At 42.5% G+C, this 23,620-nt stretch overlaps 1 protein-coding gene across 1 annotated transcript; it reads right to left on the bottom strand.

Annotated features, from left to right (window-relative positions):
* Positions 1–373: 373 nt before the first annotated feature.
* ntan1 (N-terminal asparagine amidase) lies at positions 374–21,714 on the bottom strand. Its single transcript, XM_060918905.1, has 10 exons — positions 21,516–21,714; positions 21,323–21,425; positions 9,624–9,689; positions 9,412–9,520; positions 9,217–9,290; positions 9,045–9,098; positions 8,912–8,965; positions 8,567–8,664; positions 2,518–2,631; positions 374–2,425 (listed from the first exon to the last, which is right to left on the bottom strand). Exons 1-10 carry the CDS (start codon positions 21,594–21,596, stop codon positions 2,258–2,260), a joined length of 921 nt encoding a protein of 306 aa, XP_060774888.1. The 5' UTR covers positions 21,597–21,714; the 3' UTR covers positions 374–2,257.
* Positions 21,715–23,620: the final 1,906 nt, after the last annotated feature.

Genomic DNA, 23,620 nt, shown 5'->3' on the forward strand with positions numbered 1-23,620 from the left:
GTCAAGTGTTATTGAGATACGTTGCCTTGCACTTACGATTGGGTTCCCTGTGCTGGTACACAGATGTTGTTTGTAGTACGTACATCATAGAGTCGCAAAAGCCATCAAAAATTCAGTCGACGAATTACCATATTCTCTTAAGTTCAGCACGCTTTGCATGGGGGGAGCTCCTACTTATTAAAGAAAATCATTTGACACAAAATTTTAATTTAAAAATGATTTTATGGCCTCTGCTTATGACACGGTCCATAGCAACGGTCTGTAGAATGCCATAATTGACCAATCAGAACAGAGCATTCAACAAAGCCTTGTAATAAAGTAATAACATTTTGAATAGTTCAACTAAATGATAAATTAAATGTGAACAAACACATTTTTTGTCGCTGCAGATGATTTATTTTCCTTCATACTTTGTCTGGTTGCATCTGTGTCTCGGAAGGTGCGTGGGAAAATTCCAGAAAAGGAATCTTCACGCAATGACATACCTGTTCCCGTTCAGAGCCACATTTCTAACTCCCAATTTGGGACATGTCAATCTAACACACTAAACCCAGCATGAGATAGGTTTCCAATACTTTTTAGTTCCACTGCAAAATGAAAAGAAACAACCTTTGAACAGGAAACACTTCGGAGATAAACTATTCCTTTAACAAATGTCCTTTTGCAGGAAATGTTATGAAATATCACCATAGTTCAGTATTGGTCTTCATTTATTATTATCTCCCCCCCCAGTCTCAATCTAAAATTATGAGAACTTTCTAACTGTTTCAATGTATTATACAGAATAAATAGTACAGTAAAAGGCTGGAAGTCTGAAGGCAGGTTGTAAACAGGAAACACCACACTATCAGAAATAAGGGTACAGTAGGAGTCCGTTACAAGCTACACTAATGTACCCCCTCAGGCTCATTATTGGACCTCAAGGTAACTATAGGCCAAAAAGGTACATATACAGTACATCCCTAAAAACAGTATATAAAAGATACAAATAAGTACTTTAGAGGTTACTGCCCCAGTGACAAGCTGCTGTACCCCTAAAGGTACAGTAAATATATGTTATTTGCCAGCTGGGAGGTCCGTATCGTGAAATACCGTGACCGAGGTCTTGAAAGTACTGAGCGAGGCCCTCTGGGCCGAGGTCAGTATTCAAGGCCGAGGTCACGGTATTTCACCATACGGACCGACCTTCAGCTGGTAAATAATATATTTTTTTCTTTACCAAATTCTAAACAGAAAATGAGAGTGCCCAAAAGGGAAAACCGAGCCGAGCCGCCATTTTGAATCCTCAATCACGGCTGTAATGCAAATTGCTTTCTCCTCGGTATACAAGTGCACTTCCATGGCAGGAAAAAAAAAACAAAAAACAAAAAACTACATTTTGCTGCCTATGTAGTCCCCTATTTATACAAAATTGAGTCATTCAGGGTTCAGCCATGGTTTTTTGCTCAGCGTTAGCAAGTTAGGTTTTTAGCTTTCTCCTGAAATGTTTTCTTTTATTTCTTCTTCCTCAGGGTAGTAAAACTCGCTTCCGCTGTGAACACTGTCGTTATCGCTATCCATGCTGTAAAATTAATGCTATTCTGAGAAATGCGAAAATAAATGTTGACAAAAAATGCTACTATGTTTGTTGTTGTGAACGAGCAAGTCGCCAGAGGTCCGTAACCGGGGTCCATAACTTGGGTCCGGACCCCGGTCACGGACCCGCTCGCCAGCCAATCAGAGCGCAGGATTTGATGGAAACCAACGGCGAAAAAAATAATGTACTTTATTTTCTGAGAGAGCAGATTCCTTTAAATGTAAACCAATTAAGAACCACTGTGATATCAATCTGAATGTACAGTATATTACACATTGAATTTGTTAAAACTGTACGATTTCGGAAGAATATGCAGCACTTTTTCTTCATAACTCAAGAAGGATATACCTCCATTCACATGCCCCAGCATATTTGTGATACAGATCAGAGAAAATCAAGTAACATAATACACTTTTCCATCACTGTACGCTGTATAAAACGAGTCCATAAAGGGGTATTTTAGTTCTGTACAATATCTAAGACTTGAACTGAGGCATACTTTAAGTAATCCCCATGTTCTGAGTAGAAGTTTCTCTTTTGTGTTAATCCAAGTCTCAACCAAACACCCCTTGAACTGATCGTCCTAAGAGAAAAGGATTAACATGAAAGAGTAACATGGCTTCTTGCAAAGGCCTTTGGTTGGGTCACAGTGCTGTTGATTGTTAAGGGCAGAGATCAGAGTTAAGGGCAGACTCTCTGCCACTCTCCCTGCGCCGATCGCTGGAAGAGCTGTGGCTGGTTTCCGGGAAACAGAGCGCCGGTGTTCGGGTGTTCCAGCAGGAAGCGGATTGTAGACTTGATGTGTTGGACGAAATGAGGGGGCTCAGCATAAGGAGATGTAGACAGGTACTGTTAGATGGAAAGATCATCAAGCAAGATTGAGTGAGTCAGATTTTTTTTTTTAATATTCAAGTACAGAATAAATCAAAATTCGTAGTTACCTGTAAGATCGTTTCGTCATCTTGATCCAGCCAGAAGGCGAGGTCTGTGCTAGGTGGCCACCTGCATGGGCAGATCTTCAGCTGCTCTTTACTAGAGTCGTACACATTAGCTATCTGGTAAAATCAAATCAAATTTCAAATAAGTGTCATTTCTATTAATATGAGTCTAGAAATTATGCAAAATTACAGCGATTTCAATAAGACTAGAGAATGGAAAGAAGTCTGAATTATTAGGGAGCAGAGGTGGACAGTAACGAAGTACATTTACTTCAGTGTATATATATATATATATATATATATATATATATATATATATATATATATATATATATATATATATATATAAATTTTTTTTTGGAAACTTATGACTTTAACTTCAGTACATTTGAAAGACAAATATCGTACTTTTTACTCCACTACATTTCTGTCAAGGTCCTCGTTACTATGAAGCAGTTTTGAAAGTGGATGTTTTTTTCTTTTCTAAAACATGATTGGTTTTGGGCGGCACGGTGGTATAGTGGTTAGCGCTGTCGCCTCACAGCAAGAAGGTCCGGGTTCGAGCCCCGTGGCCGGCGAGGGCCTTTCTGTGTGGAGTTTGCATGTTGTCCGCGTGGGTTTCCTCCGGGTGCTCCGGTTTCCCCCACAGTCCAAAGACATGCAGGTTAGGTTAACTGGTGACTCTAAATTGACCGTAGGTGTGAATGGTTGTCTGTGTCTATGTGTCAGCCCTGTGATGACCTGGCGACTTGTCCAGGGTGTACCCCGCCTTTCGCCCGTAGTCAGCTGGGATAGGCTCCAGCTTGCCTGCGACCCTGTAGAACAGGATAAAGCGGCTAGAGATAATGAGATGAGATGATTGGTTTTTTCGCAGGTGACACTGAGACAGTCTATCAGTAATCACTAGGGTCACGTCACGTCCATAGACTGTATAAAATCAAGTTCAATGATTTCTCAGCAGCGTTATTTAACACAATCAGTTGATGACAGAATGGAAGGAGGCGGTTCTTCTGGGGAATGCACACCCCCATCATCCATGAACCCATGTTTCAGTTTTCTGAAAGGATTTAAAGATTCGTTTCGTTTTAAATGTTTGCCGAAAACGAACCACATCACAGCCTACAAAAACTCGCCGTCCAACCTGCGGAAGCATGTTGAGGGATGTAAACATTTTATTCCAAGAGAAAGCTTGCAACGAAGTTGTCTGTGCTTTTAGAGCTCGCGATAAATGTTGCAATACCTATGCAGTCTGGTTAGTCAAAAGACTTCCTATGGATTCGCCCACCAAATTGCCGTAGCCTTGTCCACGGCTAACGTTTGCACATAGCTAGTTAACTTTGAAACTGTTAGTTAGCATGTAAACACGGAGTTACGCTAACATGAATAACGTTAACTTATCTGAAGTCCTTTCAGAAATGTTTTAGCATAATCTTGCCAAATAAACAGAATGTAGAAATGTTTCTTTTCTAGTAACATTAGCTACCCAATATGATTTTGAGTTTGAAAAGAGTTTGCTAGCATGTCAGGTGACTAGTCACTGACTAGCTAGCTTAACGTTAAACCACCATGATGGCACAGCATGCATTCATTTTATGAATTCACAGTTCTGTCTTTGGTAACGGTGTTAGGTTTTGTAAGCGTTGTGGCAATAATACAACAATGCGTTGACAGAAAATGTACTTTTAATACTTAAGTATTTTCAAAAGCAAGTACTTCAGTACTTAAGTAAAACTTTGACCGGACAACTTTCACTTGTATCGGAGTAACATTTGACCAGTGGGATCTGTACTTTGACTTAAGTAATGAAGTTGGGTACTTTGTCCATCTCTGTTAGGGAGCACGATATCATTCCTTGGTTTTAATGGGCCTCATTTATGTGTAATTAGTATGAATAAGCAGGCGATTATAGAAAATTCGCGCGTGCTGATTATTGAGAAATAGTCCGAATTTCTCGATAATCACCTCGAGCGACTCAGCAAAATGGCTACCGATCGCGGTCACTGTAAGCGAGGAGGAATTACACATTATGAAAGAAAACGCTGTTCCTAAAACCACTAAAGATGCTACGAAGTTTGGTTTAAAAACTATTCAAAGGCAAAGTGGAATTGTATTTTATTTTATCCATTTCAAAACAAAACTATTATGTGACTCAGCGTAGATAAGTGACAAGTCTGTGCTGTGCCATTGTTACATTTGTATGCCGCTTTTGAAATATGAAATTTAAAAAAAAAAAAATCACCTGTGTATTTATACTAAAACAATTATCCATCTCAGACTCAGTGAATCTCATCTCATTATCTCTAGCTGCTTTATCCTTCTACAGGGTCGCAGGCAAGCTGGAGCCTATCCCAGCTGACTACGGGCGAAAGGCGGGGTACACCCTGGACAAGTCGCCAGGTCATCACAGGGCTGACACATAGACACAGACAACCATTCACACTCACATTTCACACCTACGGTCAATTTAGAGTCACCAGTTAACCTAACCTGCATGTCTTTGGACTGTGGGGGAAACCGGAGCACCCGGAGGAAACCCACACGGACACGGGGAGAACATGCAAACTCCACACAGAAAGGCCCTCGCCGGCCCCGGGGCTCGAACCCAGGACCTTCTTGCTGTGAGGCGACAGCGCTAACCACTACACCACCGTGCCGCCCCGACTCAGTGAATAATAACCTTGACCTCATCTGCTTTATTATTCACCAATATTCACTTCACCTTCAGCGAATAATTGTTAAATGCCCCCGCCCATAGTGCAAACGGAAAAAAAAAAAAAAATCCTGCTATATTGACAAAAATTCCCGCAACACGGATTTTTGTGTCTTCATGTGCATATGGTGATTATTTCAATGCAGTTTTAAAATAACCAATTATATTCATCATATTCATAAATCACAGCTGATTTATAGTTACTGACTCCCACAAAACGGCATAAAAATCCATGAGAGAGCTGAAAATGACAAAAAGACACTACATGGTGAAACAGTGCCTTGTAAATGTGACCTGCGCTAAATTTTTCCTGTAATTCAGCTCAGCCACTGTAGCAGACACACATTAACTCTTGCTTCCTTAATAGGGCACACTTACTTTTGTTCTAATTTAATTAAAGCTCATCTTATTTGTCTTCATTTATGGATTTTTTTTTAAATAATTGCTTTCTTTCAAGTCATTAATTATCTTGAATTTACTCATGACTACATTTTCATTTATGTTTAGTTGAAATACATAACCTATTTATGAAAACTTAAAGGAGAACTGAAGTCATTTTTAAACTTGCTTTATTTCTTAATTAACGTGTTATTCAAGTACGTTTTCGGTTTTTAGTAACCTTATATCGTGACTCATATTGGCAACTAATTGCAATTAAATATTATACTTATCGGCCTGTTCGGTTTTTAGCCATGTTGAATTTAGTTCGTTTGGTCCGTGGCAGGTGTCGCTTATCCGCACGATATTCACGAGACTTGTGCGAGACTTCGAAACGTGAAGCGTCAGCCAGGTGTCGGTGCCGCCATTTTGAAAACTGCTTTCCAAACAAAATATTGCACAAAAATGAGTTTAAATGACGATTACTGCCTACTTTTTCAAACTTTCCTGATTGCTATCAAAACGAACAAAACTTCCGGCTTGATTACATCAGCATTCGAAAGAGGGCATGCGCGGCTTTTGACAACGTTGGCAGATGTTGCCCTGTGTCCGAAATCACTCCCTACTCACTATATAGTGAGGATGCCATTTTGTAGTGCTGTTCAAAACCTTACGCTACATTCACACTGCAAGGCTTAATGCTCAATTCTGATTTTTTTGTGAAATCCGATTTTTTTGTGAGGTCGTTCACATTAACAAATATATGCGACTTGTATGTGATCCTCAGTATGAACGAAAAGCGACCTAAAAGTGTTCCGCATGCGCATTGCAGGATACGACGACGTCACACGCAGTGAGCATGGCCAGTGTTTACGGAAGTAAAACCGCCTGGTTGCGGTATGACCCATCCAATCTAGCTTGAATAGCTGTATCCCCCCCAAATGGAAATCAGCTCCCTAACCTCTGCGTCCTTCCATTGAGAAGATTCAGAACCTTCACAGCCCGAAGTGTCCCTCGCATTGATGTCATGCGCAGGGGCGCAGATACGTTTTTTGAACTGGGAGGGACAAAGCTGCCAGCAAACCAACCCCAACCCCGATATGCCTGTCAAACTTGTTGTTAGTAACCATAGCAACCAAGCTCGAGCTCGCAACCTGTGCAGTCTGCGCAGCTCAACCAACCGAATATCAGTCTTTGTTTTGTTTTATGTGAGTTGTTGCAACTATGTATACACTGCCGTGCACCTCAATAAACTGAATGGTAATTAGTCTTTTGATTTTTCCGTGAGGTTTGCCTTATGCAAAGAAAGACAGCATAGACGTTTTTTCCTCCCTATAAGTGGGGGGGACCGAGCGAGGTGAATTTAAATCTGGGTGGGACGAGTCCCCCCCTCTATCTGCGCCCGTGATTATGCGCCATGTTGTTGTAACTTTTTTTGAGAGACCCGCTGCCTACTTCAGCGCAGAATAGTGACGTTTGTGGCTTGTTGATGACGTGTAAATCGGATGAATGCGACCTGGCGGTTCAGACTGAAGTCGCATATGAAAAGAGCGGATAGGAATCGGAATTAGGACCACATATCCAAACGGCCTGGGTCGGATTTGAAAAAATCGGATCTGTGTCGTTCATATTGTCAATAAAAGATCGGATACAGGTCACATATGGGCGAAAAGATCGGATTTGAGTCACTTCAGCCTGCAGTGTGAACGTAGCCTTAGTGAGGATTATTTAAACCCTATATAGTGCACTCAAAGTATCCCACAATGCATGACGTAAAGTAGTGTACAACTGATGGTCACTAACCAAAGCGATTAATCACATCATGCATTGCGGTCATGCTGAAAGAAATAAAATTAAAAGTCTCAAATTTGATTTAATAAAAGGCAGCAGCAAAGAAGAAAGTATTCAGCATTGATTTAAAAGAACTGAAAGATGCAGGTACTTTGTATTGATTAATGTGGGAAATGCGCTCAGTATAATATGGATTTATCACAAAAATACATGCATGTATTTATTATTTTGAAAACCCACCAGCCGACTGACCTGGCACGTTTTAATTGTGCGACAGTAATGATGTAAATACCAGCGCGACGCACAAGTGTCCGAAAGTGTTTTTTTTTACCAATGAGCTCACTATATAGTCCTCTATATAGTAATTCCCTATATAGGGAGTAGTGAACAAGTGAGCAATTTCGGACACAGGGTTGTTCACTTTGATTTCCGCTGTACATTTTACTTACGTCCTGCAATGTCTCGCACAGGTCTCAACAAATCTCGTTTACGGCCATTGCTTTGACATACGGACTGATATATTCCATAGCAAATTTCAAACACTCATAACTTGCTATAGCAGTGACAAAATAGCGATCAAAAATGCATTCCTGGTTGGGGCGTCGTGGCTCAGGTGGATAAGGCGCCATACCATAAATCCGGGGACCTGGGTTTGATTCCGACCCGAGGTTATTTCCCGATCCCTCCCCGTCTCTCTCTCCCGCTCATTTCCTGTCTCTACACTGTCCTATCCAATAAAGGTGAAAAAAGCCCAAAAAATATCTTAAAAAAAAAAACCCACACACACATTCCTATATTTAATAAAATGAGATAAATAGAATTTTGATGATAAAAAAATTTGCCTTCAGTTCTCCTTTAACAGCGTAATCCATATATAAACCTGCAGTCACTCATTGCCAATTACACAATTTAAAGTCAAACATTCGAGGTTCATTTTAATGAGTGCCTTCATACATAAATTTATGTTAACTTAAAAAAAAACAACAACTCAGTAGCTCTTTTAGGACAGGAACATTTTTCTCAAATCGTGGTAAACAAAAACAGATGACAACATTAGACTAGTATGATTTTTTTTTTTTGCTAGTAGAAAAAAAAGTCAGTCTGAAAAAACAGTGTTCATAAGTATGCAAAAGACAGAAGCTGCTCCAGAATTAAAAAGGATCGCGTTGATACCTGTCCACCCGTGAAGCTACGTGCTGACCTCAAATCCTCGGCAGGTCCTTTGTGTGGAAACGCAGCTGGGAAAACCTCACCCGTTTTAACATTCACACCTAACAAGCACACATGCAGACATTTATATCAGTATCACAAGTGTAACTCATCGCATTGTGCTACTGTGTGCCAGATTATCAGGATTCTCTTACACTTGTGCATACAGCAAATGCAGATAAAGATCAGGCACTGTTACCATCTCCTTTAGTGTCACATTACAGTGCTGCTTATTCTAAAATGTCCCATGAATTGGCACTTTTGTTGTCTAAACGGTGTTGAGCTAGGTCAGAGAATATACTACGTTACCTATTCCGTAGATAATTGGTCTGTGAATCCCATCCGTCACGACATCATTCATATCTATAAAACACAGCGCAACGGTCAGTCAGTGTGATAAAGATGCTGGTTACATGAGCATGTGCACATGCTACTAAATTACCAGTAATGCAGCAAGTTTCCAGGTGAATTTCTTCCTTTTGTTTCTGAAACGCCACTGCAACACCAAAACACACAATCCATAGATGTTGAATAACTTGCCAAAATTTTAAATGCTGTCTGTACACTCTGATTTGGTGCAAAAAAAACCCCCCCAAAAATCCCATCATCCATACCCAAAATCTCCCGGCTGAGGTTATGTGACGTCTTATTGTCATCATCAAACCCCCCAATGAGATGAAGCTCTAACCTGAATAAAATATAATACACAGTATATTCCTTCAAAAAAACAAAAAAACAAAACTGACATCACTGACGATAACAAACCAACACATTGTGGTTTCACAGTAAGAATGCTACAAAAGTCTCACCTGCCTGCTTTCACTGGGTTGCTTAATGCCATGACCGCATTAACCAAGAGAGGGACTTCAGTCCGTGTGCTCGAGCCATCAAGGTGAGCCAGACAAGTCGCTCCGCTTCCTTTAAAGGCAGAAAGAACAAAAATAATACTGCCACAATCTTAAAAAAAAAAAAAAACCCCGCAAACCCTCATTTGAAAGAGAGTACAGGTGCTCATTGTTACCTGTATGGCGTAGAACTATTAAGTGACACGTTGTTGCGTCTTCAGAGCCAATAACTGAAACGGAGCCTGCAGAAAGATGCACATTTAACGTTATACAGTAAAATAAAAGTATTATTAATCTGAGCTTTTCGCTATTACAGATCAACTGACCTAAAGAGTGGTGGGCAAAGAAAATCTTATTTATACCTCCAACTCCATCAAGACCAAATGGAGTCAAACAAACAAATCATTTCTCTCTGTGCTTCCACGGAAGGCGGTCGCATTCTCTCTGCTCTCCCTCCTTCCCCCCCCGCTTGTGCTTTTGTCTTGTCTCATCTGCTGTACTTTTTGAAGAGACTCTCCCCACATTACTTTCTAAACTAAAAAAAGCATGGAATTGGTAAACTGGTCTCCTAACAAAATTGACACAGTTTTCTCGACGAGAAGCCTGGGTTCGGGTGAACCCGCCTGTCCTGCCGGAACGTTTGCGGCTGGTTATGCGATGGACGCATGGGAGCGGTGGCGAGTCGTGTGCCTGGCAAGTCTTTCTGTGGAGGACATTGAAGATATCTACCTATTCGGAATCATGATTACAGGACTTTTGCTGATTGGATTAGGCATTGCCCTGGTATATCGAGGAAATCAGACAACGGTGACAGCTGTTCAAAGCCCCACAAAGCTGCCCGATATGATTGAAGCGGTGGGCAAAGCTGTTGGCACTCAGACTGTGGATATTCAGAACTTGAACCACAATATGGTTGTTATCTTGGAGAAGCTTTCAGCTTTGCAAGGAATAAGTTTTTCGGAGACCAATTTGAACAGAATGGACGAAATGGACAGATATGGACGAGCGGTGTGGACGTGCAAAGACTGCGTCTGGAAAGACCAAACAATTTATATCTTATCGACATTTGGCTCCCTGAGACAGCACCGGCCTCGGTTAAGGCCATTGCTGAGACAACATTTCCCCCTGAAGGTCACTGCTGGGAGACGCTCTTGCATTCCTCGCATTCCTTCTTCAACTTTCCGCGGTCGCCATTTTCACCCCCAATGTGACAAGCGGGTGCGTGACCAGCACCTTAATGGCTGCAGGAGCGGACGGCTGTTTGCTTGTGCTGGGTTACCTCTACCTCCTTTCCCCCCCTTCAAGTCCCATGTTTTAAAGTGTACTTGTGTTCTTATGTGGAGAGGTTTTTAAATGTTCCCACACTGTACTCCTGACAGGAGCATAGTGTGTGTGTGGGGGGGTTCTTTTTTCCTCGTCTCTCCTCATGTTATTATTGTGTTTCCTTTTCTTTTATCCCTGTCTTCCTGTCCTGTTCCCCCTCTGTAAGGACAGGTTGATGGTCAATTTCACTGGCAACAGTGATAAAGGGTTCATTCATTCATTCATGTTTATACAATGACATTAGTGCCATTGTAGGTTCCAAAAATAATAATAAAAACCTGGAGCTGGGAGGGGGAGACCTCAGAGATACTCTCGGAGATCTATCCATCCATTATTTGTAGCCGCTTATCCTGTTCTACAGGGTTGCAGGCAAGCTGGAGCCTATCCCAGCTGACTATGGGTGAGAGGCGGGGTACACCCTGGACAAGTTGCCAGGTCATCACAGGGCTGACACAAACAACCATTCACACTCACACCTACGGTCAATTTAGTCTAACCTGCATGTCTTTGGATTGTGGGGGAAACCGGAGCACCCGGAATAAACCCACACAAACATGGGGAGAACATGCAAACTCCGCACAGAAAGGCCCTCGCCGGCCGCTGGGCTTGAACCCAGGACCTTCTTGATGTGAGGCGAACTCTTGTAGATAATAAATTAATACATTTTCATGTATGGGCGGCACGGTGGTGTAGTGGTTAGCGCTGTCGCCTCACAGCAAGAAGGTCCGGGTTCGAGCCCCGTGGCCGGCGAGGGCCTTTCTGTGTGGAGTTTGCATGTTCTCCCCGTGTCCGCGTGGGTTTCCTCCGGGTGCTCCGGTTTCCCCCACAGTCCAAAGACATGCAGGTTAGGTTAACTGGTGACTCTAAATTGACCGTAGGTGTGAATGTGAGTGTGAATGGTTGTCTGTGTCTATGTGTCAGCCCTGTGATGACCTGGCGACTTGTCCAGGGTGTACCCCGCCTTTCGCCCGTAGTCAGCTGGGATAGGCTCCAGCTTGTCTGCGACCCTGTAGAACAGGATAAAGCGGCTAGAGATAATGAGATGAGAGATGAGACATTTTCATGTACATGTCCCCAAAAAGCCAAGGATCGCTAGATTAAATGACTATAGACCCATCACCCTGACTTCTGTGGTTATGAAATCCTTCGAACGCCTTGTGCTTTGCCACTTTAGAGGAGGCTTGTAGTACTCGATTCCAACTTGTGCCCTAATTTTGACTTGGACTTGAACACTGATGACTTGGACTCATGCATTAACTGCATTCGGACTCTGATTTTTTTTCTTTATTTTTTGTAACGTGCCATAATAATTGGGCATAAGATATTTATATCTACATTCATTTAGGTACTAATTTCATGCAAGAGTGTCACACCTGCACACCTTGGCGTGTGCATCAGATAGACTCTCGGGCACGCTCCAGACAGCGCGTGTGCCAAGTGGACTCTCGCACGCAGGCCATAAATGACTTGCATCTGCACAGGATCAAGGTGCAATCAGCACGCCTATGTATATAAAAACCGTGAAAACGCACTTACTTTGCAAAGTATTGAGTTGCATTGCTGACACATTACCGAGCCTTATTTCCTTGTTTGTTTTCCTGGGTTCCTGATCTCCTATTTCTCGTCTTTGATTCTGTCTCATCTACGATAGCCTGTTTGTGCCTCGCTCGACTTATTGCCCGTTTCACCGTTTTACGATTTTGCCTGCCGTTCTGGATTGTTTACCTGTCTTCACTTGTATTAATAAATACACCTTCTGTGCTTACATCTGTCTCCCAACCATCTCTGACAGAATACTTCGCACTTCCTGATAAAGAGAATGCACATTCACCTGTTCATACGTCAGGTTCAGGAACAAACTAATGTTAATGGTGCTAAAACAGCCACCGTCAAATGGTGCGGTTGGAGTCTTGTTCTCGGAAACGACTTGGATCAATAGTGGACTCGACTCAGAATTTTCTTACTGACTTGGATTTGAACACTGGGGACTCGAGACTGGACTCAGACTCAAGGTTTAGTGACTCGATTACAACACTTCCTTAAAGCCATCACTGACCCACTCCTGGACCCCATGCAGTTCGCCTGCAGACCCAACAGATCTGCAGACAATGCTGTCAACATGGCTCTTCATTTCATCCTCTAGCACCTGGACTTCCCAGGAATCTATGCCAGGATCCTATTTATGGATTTCGGTTCTGCCTTCAACACAATCATCCTGGCTCTTCTGCAGGACAAGCTCTCCCAGCTGAGTGTGCCTGACTCTACCTCCAGGTGGATCACTGACTTCCCGTCTGACAGGAAGCAGCCCCAGCTTCACGTGAAACACATCTCTGACTCCCAAACCATCAGCACCAGATCCCCCCCCAAGGCTGCATCCTCTCTCCTCTACTCTTCTCCCTGTACACCACCCTGCACCTCCAGTCATCAGTCTGTCATGCTCCTAAAGTTCGCTGACACCACCGCCCTCATTGGACTGGTCTCTAATGAAAAGGAGTCCGCCTACACGTGGGAGATTGACCATCTGGTATCCTGGTGCAGGCAGAACAATTCGGACCTTAACGCTCTAAAGACAGTGGGGATGACTGTAGACTTCAGGAGGAGCTCTGCCACACACACCCTCTCCCATCACCCTGTTTGACTCCCCAGTAACCTCTGTGGAGTATTTCCGCTTCCTGAGCACTACAATCACTCAGGACCTCAAGTGGGAGATGAATACCTGCTCTCTCATCAAGAAAGCACAGCAGAGGATGTACTTCCTGCAACAGTTGAAGAAGTTTGATCTGCCAAAGACAGACAGTGATGGTACACTTTTCCACCGCCATCATCAAGTCCATCATCACCTCCTCCATCACCATCTGTTCCACTGCTGCCACTGCCAGGGACAAGGGCAGAATGCAGTCTATCATTCACTTTGCTGAGAGGATAATTGACTGCAACCTTCCGTCTCTTCAGGACCTGTCCCGAGTCCAGAACCCTGAGGAGAGCAGAAAGGATTGTGGCCGACCTCTCTCACCCCAGACACCAACTTTTTAAATCACTCCCCTCTGGTACATACATGCCAACCTATACGGAATGTCCGTATTTTATACGGATTTGATTCAATAAACGTAGTATACGGGCGTATAAATAAAGTTATACGGATTCTTTAAAAAACTTCAATATTTATTTAGAGCTATAATCAATTCCCACGATGATAAAAGAGCGCATAACATTTACAAACGTACTGTACACCACAGACAGCCAGTAAAGAGTCTTATGAAATCGCGCGTTATCTTGTGGTAGCGAGACTTCGTTCCACTTTTGATCATGCGCACACCGCATTGCGAGAATCCCGCCAATCGTGAAGTCATAGACATATAAACATAGATGCCGCCTTCTGCATAGAATCATACGTCATCCTCGTTGCCATATTGGATGTGGCAAAGTGGAGATTCTTCAACCGTCTCGGCGTCTAGACAGTAACCGAGAATAAAGATGCCTCATTCATGTGCTGCGTTTAACTGTACCAACAGGTTTACCATCCAAACGAGATCACATGGGATTACCTTTCACAGGTGAGACTGGAAAAATACTTTTCATTGTATTTGGTCATTATAACGTAATTTTACGAACAGATTTTTCTGACTTTGTGGCTAATATGAAGTCTCGTGCATAATAGTCGCTCGGTGAAACCTGTCTCCAAACAACGAAGTATTTCCTTCGTAACTACGCTGATAACACTTTGTGTTTTTGTCAAACATTGGAGCTTTGTATTCATTCTGAAGGTTTATTGTTATTAATATTGAATAAAAAGTAACTGGGATATATCATTGTTAATTATCATTCAAATTTTAGGTAAATTATTTTAAATTGCATCTTATACGGATTTTATAAGGGAAATAAGGATTTTGGAGGTTGGTTATACAGGTTTGATTGACCAAAGGTTGACATGTATGCTGGTAGGAGGCTGCGGTCCTTTAGAACCAAAACCTCACAACATAAGGCCAGCTTTTTCCCCACTGCAACTGGCCTCATCAGTAAGGTCCAAGACCCCTATTGACTAAACTCTAACCTCACTCTCATTCTGTAACATTAATGCGCTTCCTGTTTGAACTGCCATTTTGCACATTTCATGATCATGTCAGGCATCTTCATTCTGTGAACTTTTATTGCACATTCTGGCACCCACTGTACAGCTTGGTTACTGACTTAGCCCATTACACATATTCTCTTCTTCTCACACATTCATATCATGTCTCTTCTCCATCTTCATCATGTGACCCATTTTTGCACATTCCGGGACATACTGTATAACTTGGACTTCAACAACTCACGCATATACCCCTTAAATTTGTCCACTTTTCAAATTTGTATATTTCAGATTCTTCTAAATTTTTATTCTGTGGATATAGCTACTTTTGTCTATCTTCACTGTTCAAGCACCAATCACCAAAGCAAATTCTTTGTATACAAGAAGGTACTTGGCAATAAACTCAATTCTGATTCTGATTTGAGAAAAAAAAAATAAAATTCCGAGATTTAAAAAAAGCTACTCAGAAAAAAAATAGTGCTTTTTTGGTCAAGGAGTTATAGGAAATGCAGTCCTTCCTCTTCGCTCGCACAATATAAAAGAAGCTAAGATACATTTCCCAGAATGCACTGCAGCCAGGAAGCATGTGATGGTCATCTCAGAGTATCCAAGGGTTTTTTTTTGGAAGTACAAATTTGTGACGCTTTAATTTTGAAATTTCAGAGGGTTTTTTTCTTGCAAATTATGACTTCATAATCTCAGAGAATATCTGAGTTTTTCTTGCAAATTTATGACTTTTTAATCTAAAATTTTTTTTTGAGTTTTGCTCTTGGAACATTACCCCTTCCCCAGCTTCATTTTTTTCCTTCTGAATACCTACAATACGCTGTTAGAAATAGGGTACAGTAGGAGTCCATTTCTGTCACCCAAGGTACAATTTACACTAACGTACCCCCTACGGCTCATTATTGGACATCAAGGTAAATAGGTGTACCTTTTTCGGGTCAAAAAGGTACATATATGTTCCCAAGCAGCATATAAAGGGTACAAATAAGTACCTTTGAGGGTAACAAGCTGTTGTACCCTCTAAAGGTACCTCTAATGCCGCTTTTCCACTACCAACGCGGCTGAGTTGGGCTGAGCCGTGCCGTGCTGAGTCGAGCTGAGTGGGGCTGGTGGAGTTGTATTTCGACTACAACCGTGCTGAACCGTGCTGGCTGGAAGTGGGTGGACACATTGGGTGGAGTTAGCGAAAGTGGGTGGACGTCACGTGATGTCGTTAGGCGGCGCAAACGGTGACATCAGTGACCTTTTAAGCGGTAGTCTCACGACCCGGATAGTAAACAATAAACATGGAGGACATGGAGTCGTTAGTGTTGCTGGTCTTGGTGCTGTGGCTTGTTGTCACCGACAACGCCAACAGATACTGGCAAGAGCGTATAGATGAGGCGAGGCGCATAAGGCTTCAGAAATTCTTGTAATTCGTAATTCTTCTTCTTCCGGGTTTACGGTGTTTACAGATCCCAGCGTGCTCGCGGGGCGTGTGTGGGCATGTGAGGACACTCCTCCTCACCAATCAGTGCACAGGGGAGTGTCTCCTCACGCCCCTAGCCCTACTCGGCTCGGTTTGGCTCGGTTCAGCCCCACTCCAAAACCGTGCGAGTTTTGGGTGCTAAGCAGGGCTGAAGCGAGCTGAGTCGTGCTGCTCTGAGGTAGTCGAAACGTGAGCCGTGTCGGGCTGAAGTGAGCTGAAGCGAGCTGAAGTGAGCTGAAAAAGGGTAGTGGAAAAGGGCCATAAATGTACTTTGTTTTCTGAAAGTGTAGCCCTAATACACACACCATTGCATGTTTGGTGCTCAACATTGGCTTTAATAAATAATAATAAATAAATAAAAATACTGAAACTACACTCAGCATAGTAATGGAAGTCTCACAAAATCTTTTCTGCAGCTATCTTCTTAAAGCCGTATAGTAATGTCACACTGCTTTGGACTAAAATCTGAATAAATGAACAACCTTTCAAAGTGGGGCTTAACCCAATAATATTAACCCCTTGGCTGCCACCCATAATTAATTGTAATGTGCCGGGCATATAGGACAAAAATAGGTCAAAATTGGGATATTTTGATAATCTTTCTCTAACTTGTTCAGAACTTTCATCTCATCTCATTATCTCTAGCCGCTTTATCCTTCTACAGGGTCGCAGGCAAGCTGGAGCCTATCCCAGCTGACTACGGGCAAAAGGCGGGGTACACCCTGGACAAGTCGCCAGGTCATCACAGGGCTGTTCAAAACTTTACATTTTTAATATTTGTATAGAAAAATCACAAAAAAACACTGTTGTAGAGTAATAATAACTTTAGTAATCAAAAACAACTTCAAAAACATCCAAATAAAACAAGGTCTTGTCAATGAGAACCTGTCCATAAACATGAATTACTAATACTTGAAAACACAATGTACAGCAAGGGTCCAGTATTCCAAGTAGCTGGGTACCATTTTTATGATGGTCTTTGGTATGACCTGACAGTGAATAGAACTCGAGATCTCCTGATCGAGAGGCGGACACGCTAACCACTAGGCCAACTCACGGTCATGTACCACTCTGAAGTAAAAGTAATGTGCCATGTAAGTTACATAAAAGGAAGTGTTTATGATGAGTAGCGTACGTCATAAGGCACAGCGGTAAAAGATTTCATGACATATGTGACTCGTCCAAGGGCATTGAAGGGGTTAATGTGTTAGCCATCCTGAACAACTGGAACGGTGTCCTTGGTGCTATTTATGATCATTTCATCCACTAGGTATTCTACTAAAAAGTTACAAATGATGCCACTTTAAAACCAACTTTGCATATTCCTAATAGGTGACAAAAATTGAATAAATATATGGCTTCGCAATGCTTAATGAGGATGTTGAAGTACGTATGTTAAGACTTACCATGCGTTAATGAAAAATATTTAGGTAAAATACCATCGATAACATAGATACCATAGATCCAAAAGAATGAGCACTTTTACTTTTTATTACCAGAGGACTTTTAAAAGTTTCAACTTATGTACATTCTTGTCCGGATACTTCCATGTTTAATAGAGTACAATTCTGACACAATAGCTATACTTTCTCCACTCTACTTCCAATTTCTCAGTACTTTGTCCACCCCTGGTCATTGACTTCATCACTTTCTCATGGTTAGTTTCTAGGATCTTTGCTTGTTTACGAGGTACACCTTGGCCACTCAGTGTACAAAAATAATGATTATCTGGATAAATCCATCCAAGGTTTGTGGACACCTGCCCATCACACCCAAATATTGCTAGAAAGTTGGAAGGACTTGATTGTCTAGAATGTCTTCGTATGCTGCAGCATTACAATTTCCTTTCACTGGAACTAACAGGCCTAAACTAACAGGCCTAGGGTGTCACGGTGGTGTAGTGGTTAGCACAGTCGCCTCCAAGGTGCTGGGTTCGAACCCAGCGGCTGGCGAGGGCCTTTCTGCGTGGAGTTTACATGTTCTCCCCGTGTCTGCATGGGTTTCCCTCAAAGACATGCAGTTAGATTAACGTGGGGTGGCCTTGGGCTGAAGTGCTCTTGAGCAAGGTACTCTAGTGTGGCTGCCCACTACTCTGGGTGTGTGCGTGTGTTCACTGCTTCAGATGGGTTAAATGCAGAGGATGAATTTCACTGTGCTTGAAGTGTGCATGTGACAAATAAAGGCCTCTTCTTCTCTTCTTAAACATGTTCCAACATGTGCACAAAGCAAGGTCCATAAAGACATGGTTTACCAAGTTTGGAGTGGAAGAACTTGAATGGCCTGCACAGAGCCCTGACCTCAAACCCCATTGAACACCTCTGGGATGAACTATACATCAGTGATCTCACTAAAGTGATCCCACAGTCACATTCTAAAATCTAGGGGAAACCCTTCCCAGAAGTTATTATAACAGTGATACCCCACTAATAACCTCTTTCCATCAACGCAAACTAGATGCTAGTTCTGGATTGGAGATGGATCAACTTGCTGAGCCACTTCACATTGTTATATCACTGTATATGTCTCCAGTTTCCCAGCAACACTAGCGCCAAGCACAACAGTGGCGGATTACTGGATCAGGCGAATTAGACGCTAGACTAGCTTGTTTTTTTTTAAATATATTAAATCACAAAGTTTTAGTTGGTCTTGTTTGTCATGATAATCCCGCCCCAGCCCCTGACGTAAGCAGTTCTCGGTTCTAGACCAGCAAAGTGTTAGTGCTGCTCTCAAAGAGTAGCCTAGTAAACTAGACCCAACCGCCTAGCAGCCAAAAATATTTTTTGCCTAGCGAATGGGTCTAGCCTCGCACCATATAAACAAAAACACCCCGGGCATCAAATCGTGCCCGCCAATCACAACGCAAGGTTTTTGTTTGGATTCTTTGGGTGGGCTTTTGCAGGAGTGACGACAAAGCTGCGCGACACTGGAGAAAGCGCAACAGGAAAGATGGCTACGGCTAGTGAACAGCGCACGTTTGACTCCGCTTTGGAATCAGTTTTAGAAGAATTAGACTTGGAGTTTTCGTTGAAACATGAGCAGGAAGAGGCTCTCCGCTCATTCCTTTTCAAGAAGGACATTTTCGCTGTTTTGCCGACCGGCTATGGCAAAAGTCTGATCTACCAGCTGGCTCCACTCGTAGCCAAAAGGATGGGGCTAGTTTGTGCAGTACGAAGGATTAATAAACTGCTTTGAAACATTACTTTTTGATTGTTTCTTATTTTCCCGTTATTTTAAATTTAAGGGAAATTATTTCACCAAACACCACTAAATAAAAACTCTCAAAAACAGTTTAAGCAAACCCTTGAAAAACACTTGGAAAAAAATGTGCATGTGGTACAGACTCCAAACTTGTGGTCATTATCTCCAAACTTCTTAATATCTAGAACCTGTTTATTAATTAATACGCATTTTGAAAAATTATTTAATTTCAAGGCCTCCCCCACTGCTTTCTGTCGCTCTGACTACATCACAGTTGCGCTGATTGGTCAGAGTGTTGGCCTATACGCACAGAGACAGTTTGAAAGACAGCGGTTTGTTCCTCCTACCTGCTTCGGAAATGTCTACGGATCGAGGCCAGACTAAATATTCACATTCGCTACGTTCACACTGCAAGGCTTAATGCTCAATTCCGATTTTTTTGTGAAATCCGATTTTTTTGTGAGGTCGTTCACATTAACAAATATATGCGACTTGTATGTGATCCTCAGTATGAACAAAAAGCGACCTAAAAGTGTTCCGCATGCGCACTGCAGGATACGACGACGTCACACACAGTGAGCATGGCCAGTGTTTACGGAAGTAAAACCGCCCAGTTGCGGTATGACCCATCCAATCTAGCTTGAATAGCTGCATCCCCCCAAATGGAAATCAGCTCCCTAACCTCTGCGTCCTTCCATTGAGAAGATTCAGAACCTTCACAGCCCGAAGCGTCCCTCGCATTGATGTCATGCGCAGGGGCGCAGATACGTTTTTTGAACTGGGGGGGACAAAAAACTGGGGGGGGGGGGGGGGGGGGGGGGACAAAGCTGCCAGCAAACCAACCCCGATATGCCTGTCAAACTTGTTGTTAGTAACCATAGCAACCAAGCTCGAGCTCGCAACCTGTGCAGTCTGCGCAGCTCAACCAACCGAATATCAGTCTTTGTTTTGTTTTATGTGAGTTGTTGCAACTATGTATACACTGCTGTGCACCTCAATAAACCGAATGGTAATTAGTCTTTTGATTTTTCCGTGAGGTTTGCCTTATGCAAAGAAAGACAGCATAGACGTTTTTTCCTCCCTATAAGTAGGGGGGACCGAACAAGGTGAATTTAAATATGACTCGTCCCACCCTCTATCTGCGCCCGTGATTATGCGCCATGTTGTTGTAACTTTTTTGAGAGACCCGCCGCCTACTTCAGTGCAGAATAGTGACATTTGTGGCTTGTTGATGACGTGTAAGTCGGATGAATGCGACCTGGCGGTTCAGACTGAAGTCGCATATGAAAAGAGCGGATAGGAATCGGAATTAGCACCACATATCCAAACGGCCTGGGTCGGATTTGAAAAAATCGGATCTGTGTTGTTCATATTGTCAATAAAAGATCGGATACAGGTCACATATGGGCGAAAAGATCGGATTTGAGTCACTTCAGCCTGCAGTGTGAACGTAGCCATTTAGTCTGGCTTGCCAGGCTACTCAAAGAGTGGATTCTTTGGCTGTCAAAACACAAAGAACTGGTTCAAGATTAGGCACCGGATGTGAACCGGGTCTTGAACCACTTTAGTGGAAATGGGGGTACCAATGTGGAATGGGACGTTCAGTGTGATGGTCAGGTGTCCACCAACTTTTGGCCATAGAGTGCATTTTCTATACATCATTTGTTCCATATCCAACGTTCAATCTTTATCCTACAGATTGCACTGGTTATATGATAAAATTAATCAGTGAGTGTTTTCTTTTATACTGTTATTTGTGACTTTGAAAGTACAGTAAATGATGCAGAAGCAGCCATTATAATAAAACTCACCGTCTGCTGGGATTGTGGCTGCAAATTCCCGCTGTTGGACATAAAGCAGGCACTTTGGATCCACTGTCACAATGGGTCTGGAGCGAAATGTTTTGGCATTTTCCTTCAGGAAACGTAAAAAGATGTCATATATTAACCTACTAATACCAGTTAGAAACAGTGTATTAAACCCAGGCCTGGCCATGGCACTCACCTTTAAATGGGAATACTTCGAGAATAGTTCAGTTGTTGATATTACACGGTCGATTCGTTTGTTTTGAGTCAGAAGTGGCATTTTCCCCCAACAAATATGAATAAATATCCCTAACAGTATTTATTCTGTGATATTTACTGCACACTCTGCTTATGCGCGTGCACTTCCTGTGTTTCACCCCTCCGCCGTCACAGCACGGGGGCTGCGCTCCAATCCGCGCATGCGCAGCGAATTAGTGCTCGTGCTGTAGAAATTCTGTCCGCTTGTCGAATCGGATTGGAACACAGCCCGTGCACTGGGAACACTGAGATCATCAAACGTGCCGCTTCAAACGTATGCAAATTCGAGTGATGCATATTTAATTGGGGTCCTCCACAGTAACAGTGTTTCTGGTCGGACAGTATAATAATAATAATAATAATAATAATTATTATTATTATTATTATTATTATGCGGGCGGCACAGGCGCAGATAGAGGGGGGGATTCGTCCCACCCAGATTTAAATTCACCTCGTTCGGTCCCCCACCCCACTTATAGGGAGGAAAAAACGTCTATGCTGTCTTTCTTTGCATAAGGCAAACCTCACGGAAAAATCAAAAGACTAATTACCATTCGGTTTATTGAGGTGCACAGCAGTACATACATAGTTGCAACTGCGCAGACTGCACGGGTTGCGAGCTCGAGCTTGGTTGCTATGGTTACCCACAACAAGTTTGACAGGCATATCGGGGACAGCGGCTCCTAGTTCAGGACCCCAACACGGCATGATGAAGGGTGCCAAAAGGCAGAAAACGATTGCGTCGTTTTTTCAAAAAAAAAAAAAAGACAAGTGACAGGGAGCTTCATGTGCTGTTAAATAGCTCTGGGGTGATAGTTATGCAAATACTGCTTACGAGTTCAGGAAAATCTCCGTTTGGAGGGGTACAGAAGCCCTACCCCTTCCCCTACCCCTCCGCGTTAACTGGGATTGGGATACCCCTACCCCTTCACGTGAACGCGCAAAATGGAGGGGAAGGGCCAAGGGGTTGGTCCAAGGGGTGAAATGGGATTCGGCCTTTATCATATCACCTTGCAATTTTTTGATAGTCTGTTCAAAGTAATGTCGTAGTGAAAGTAAAATCGTCCGGAGTAGAGATGCCTTTCTGGTAGCCTCCTTCTTTCGGTGGTAGCCTGTAGATATAGTGCTCAGAAGGCAGTTTTAATGTTTAATCTGGCGTTCCCTGCCATAATTTCAGCGAGCATATTGTTTCATAAGGAAACTTTGCGAAGAGTTGTTGACTGACTGCCGCTCACGCAACACACAGGCATAGTTAGAAAGTCAGGATGCACTGGTTTACACTTTACACACACACACGTAGCCCAGCCTCTCGCTATGTTTAACAGTTGGAATTTAGCGGTTTTAAAACTAGTTTTGCAATTTCTGTGCGTGATGATAATGTGTAAACTTTGGATTTCCATAGGCTATGTTAAAATGTTATCATTGTCCTGGCCTGCAGGTAGTTCCTGGTGATGGCAGTGAGGGAGGTGAAATAACATGTATACACACGTTCAAAAGTTTGGGGTCACCCAGACAATTTTGTGTTTTCCATGAAAAGTCACTTTTATTTACCACCATAAGTTGTAAAATGAATAGAAAATATAGTCAAGACATTTTTCTGGCCATTTTGAGCATTTAATCGACCCCACAAATGTGATGCTCCAGAAACTCAGTCTGCTGAAAGGAAGGTCAGTTTTATAGCTTCTCTAAAGAGCTCAACTGTTTTCAGCTGTGCTAACATGATTGTACAAGGGTTTTCTAATCATCCATTAGCCTTCTGAGGCAATGAGCAAACACATTGTACCATTAGAACACTGGAGTGAGAGTTGCTGGAAATGGGCCTCTATACACCTATGGAGATATTGCACCAAAAACCAGACATTTGCAGCTAGAATAGTCATTTACCACATTAGCAATGTATAGAGTGGATTTCTGATTAGTTTAAAGTGATCTTCATTGAAAAGAACAGTGCTTTTCTTTCAAAAATAAGGACATTTCAAAGTGACCCCAAACTTTTGAACGGTAGTGTGTATGTATATATATATATATATATATATATATATATAT

Source organism: Neoarius graeffei, chromosome 4, assembly GCF_027579695.1.
Source record: "Neoarius graeffei isolate fNeoGra1 chromosome 4, fNeoGra1.pri, whole genome shotgun sequence".
Lineage (NCBI taxonomy): Eukaryota > Metazoa > Chordata > Actinopteri > Siluriformes > Ariidae > Neoarius > Neoarius graeffei.

What these genes read in the sequence shown, in the direction of transcription:
- ntan1 (XM_060918905.1), bottom strand. Translation starts at nt 21,596, where the DNA reads ATGCCACTTCTGACTCAAAACAAACGAATCGACCGTGTAATATCAACA. An exon ending in GGAAACTTGCTGCATTACTG is followed by an intron (nt 8,966 to 9,044) that starts GTAATTTAGTAG and finishes TGTGTTTTATAG; the next exon opens with ATATGAATGATGTCGTGACG. An exon ending in ACCAATTATCTACGGAATAG is followed by an intron (nt 8,665 to 8,911) that starts GTAACGTAGTAT and finishes TGTGCTTGTTAG; the next exon opens with GTGTGAATGTTAAAACGGGT.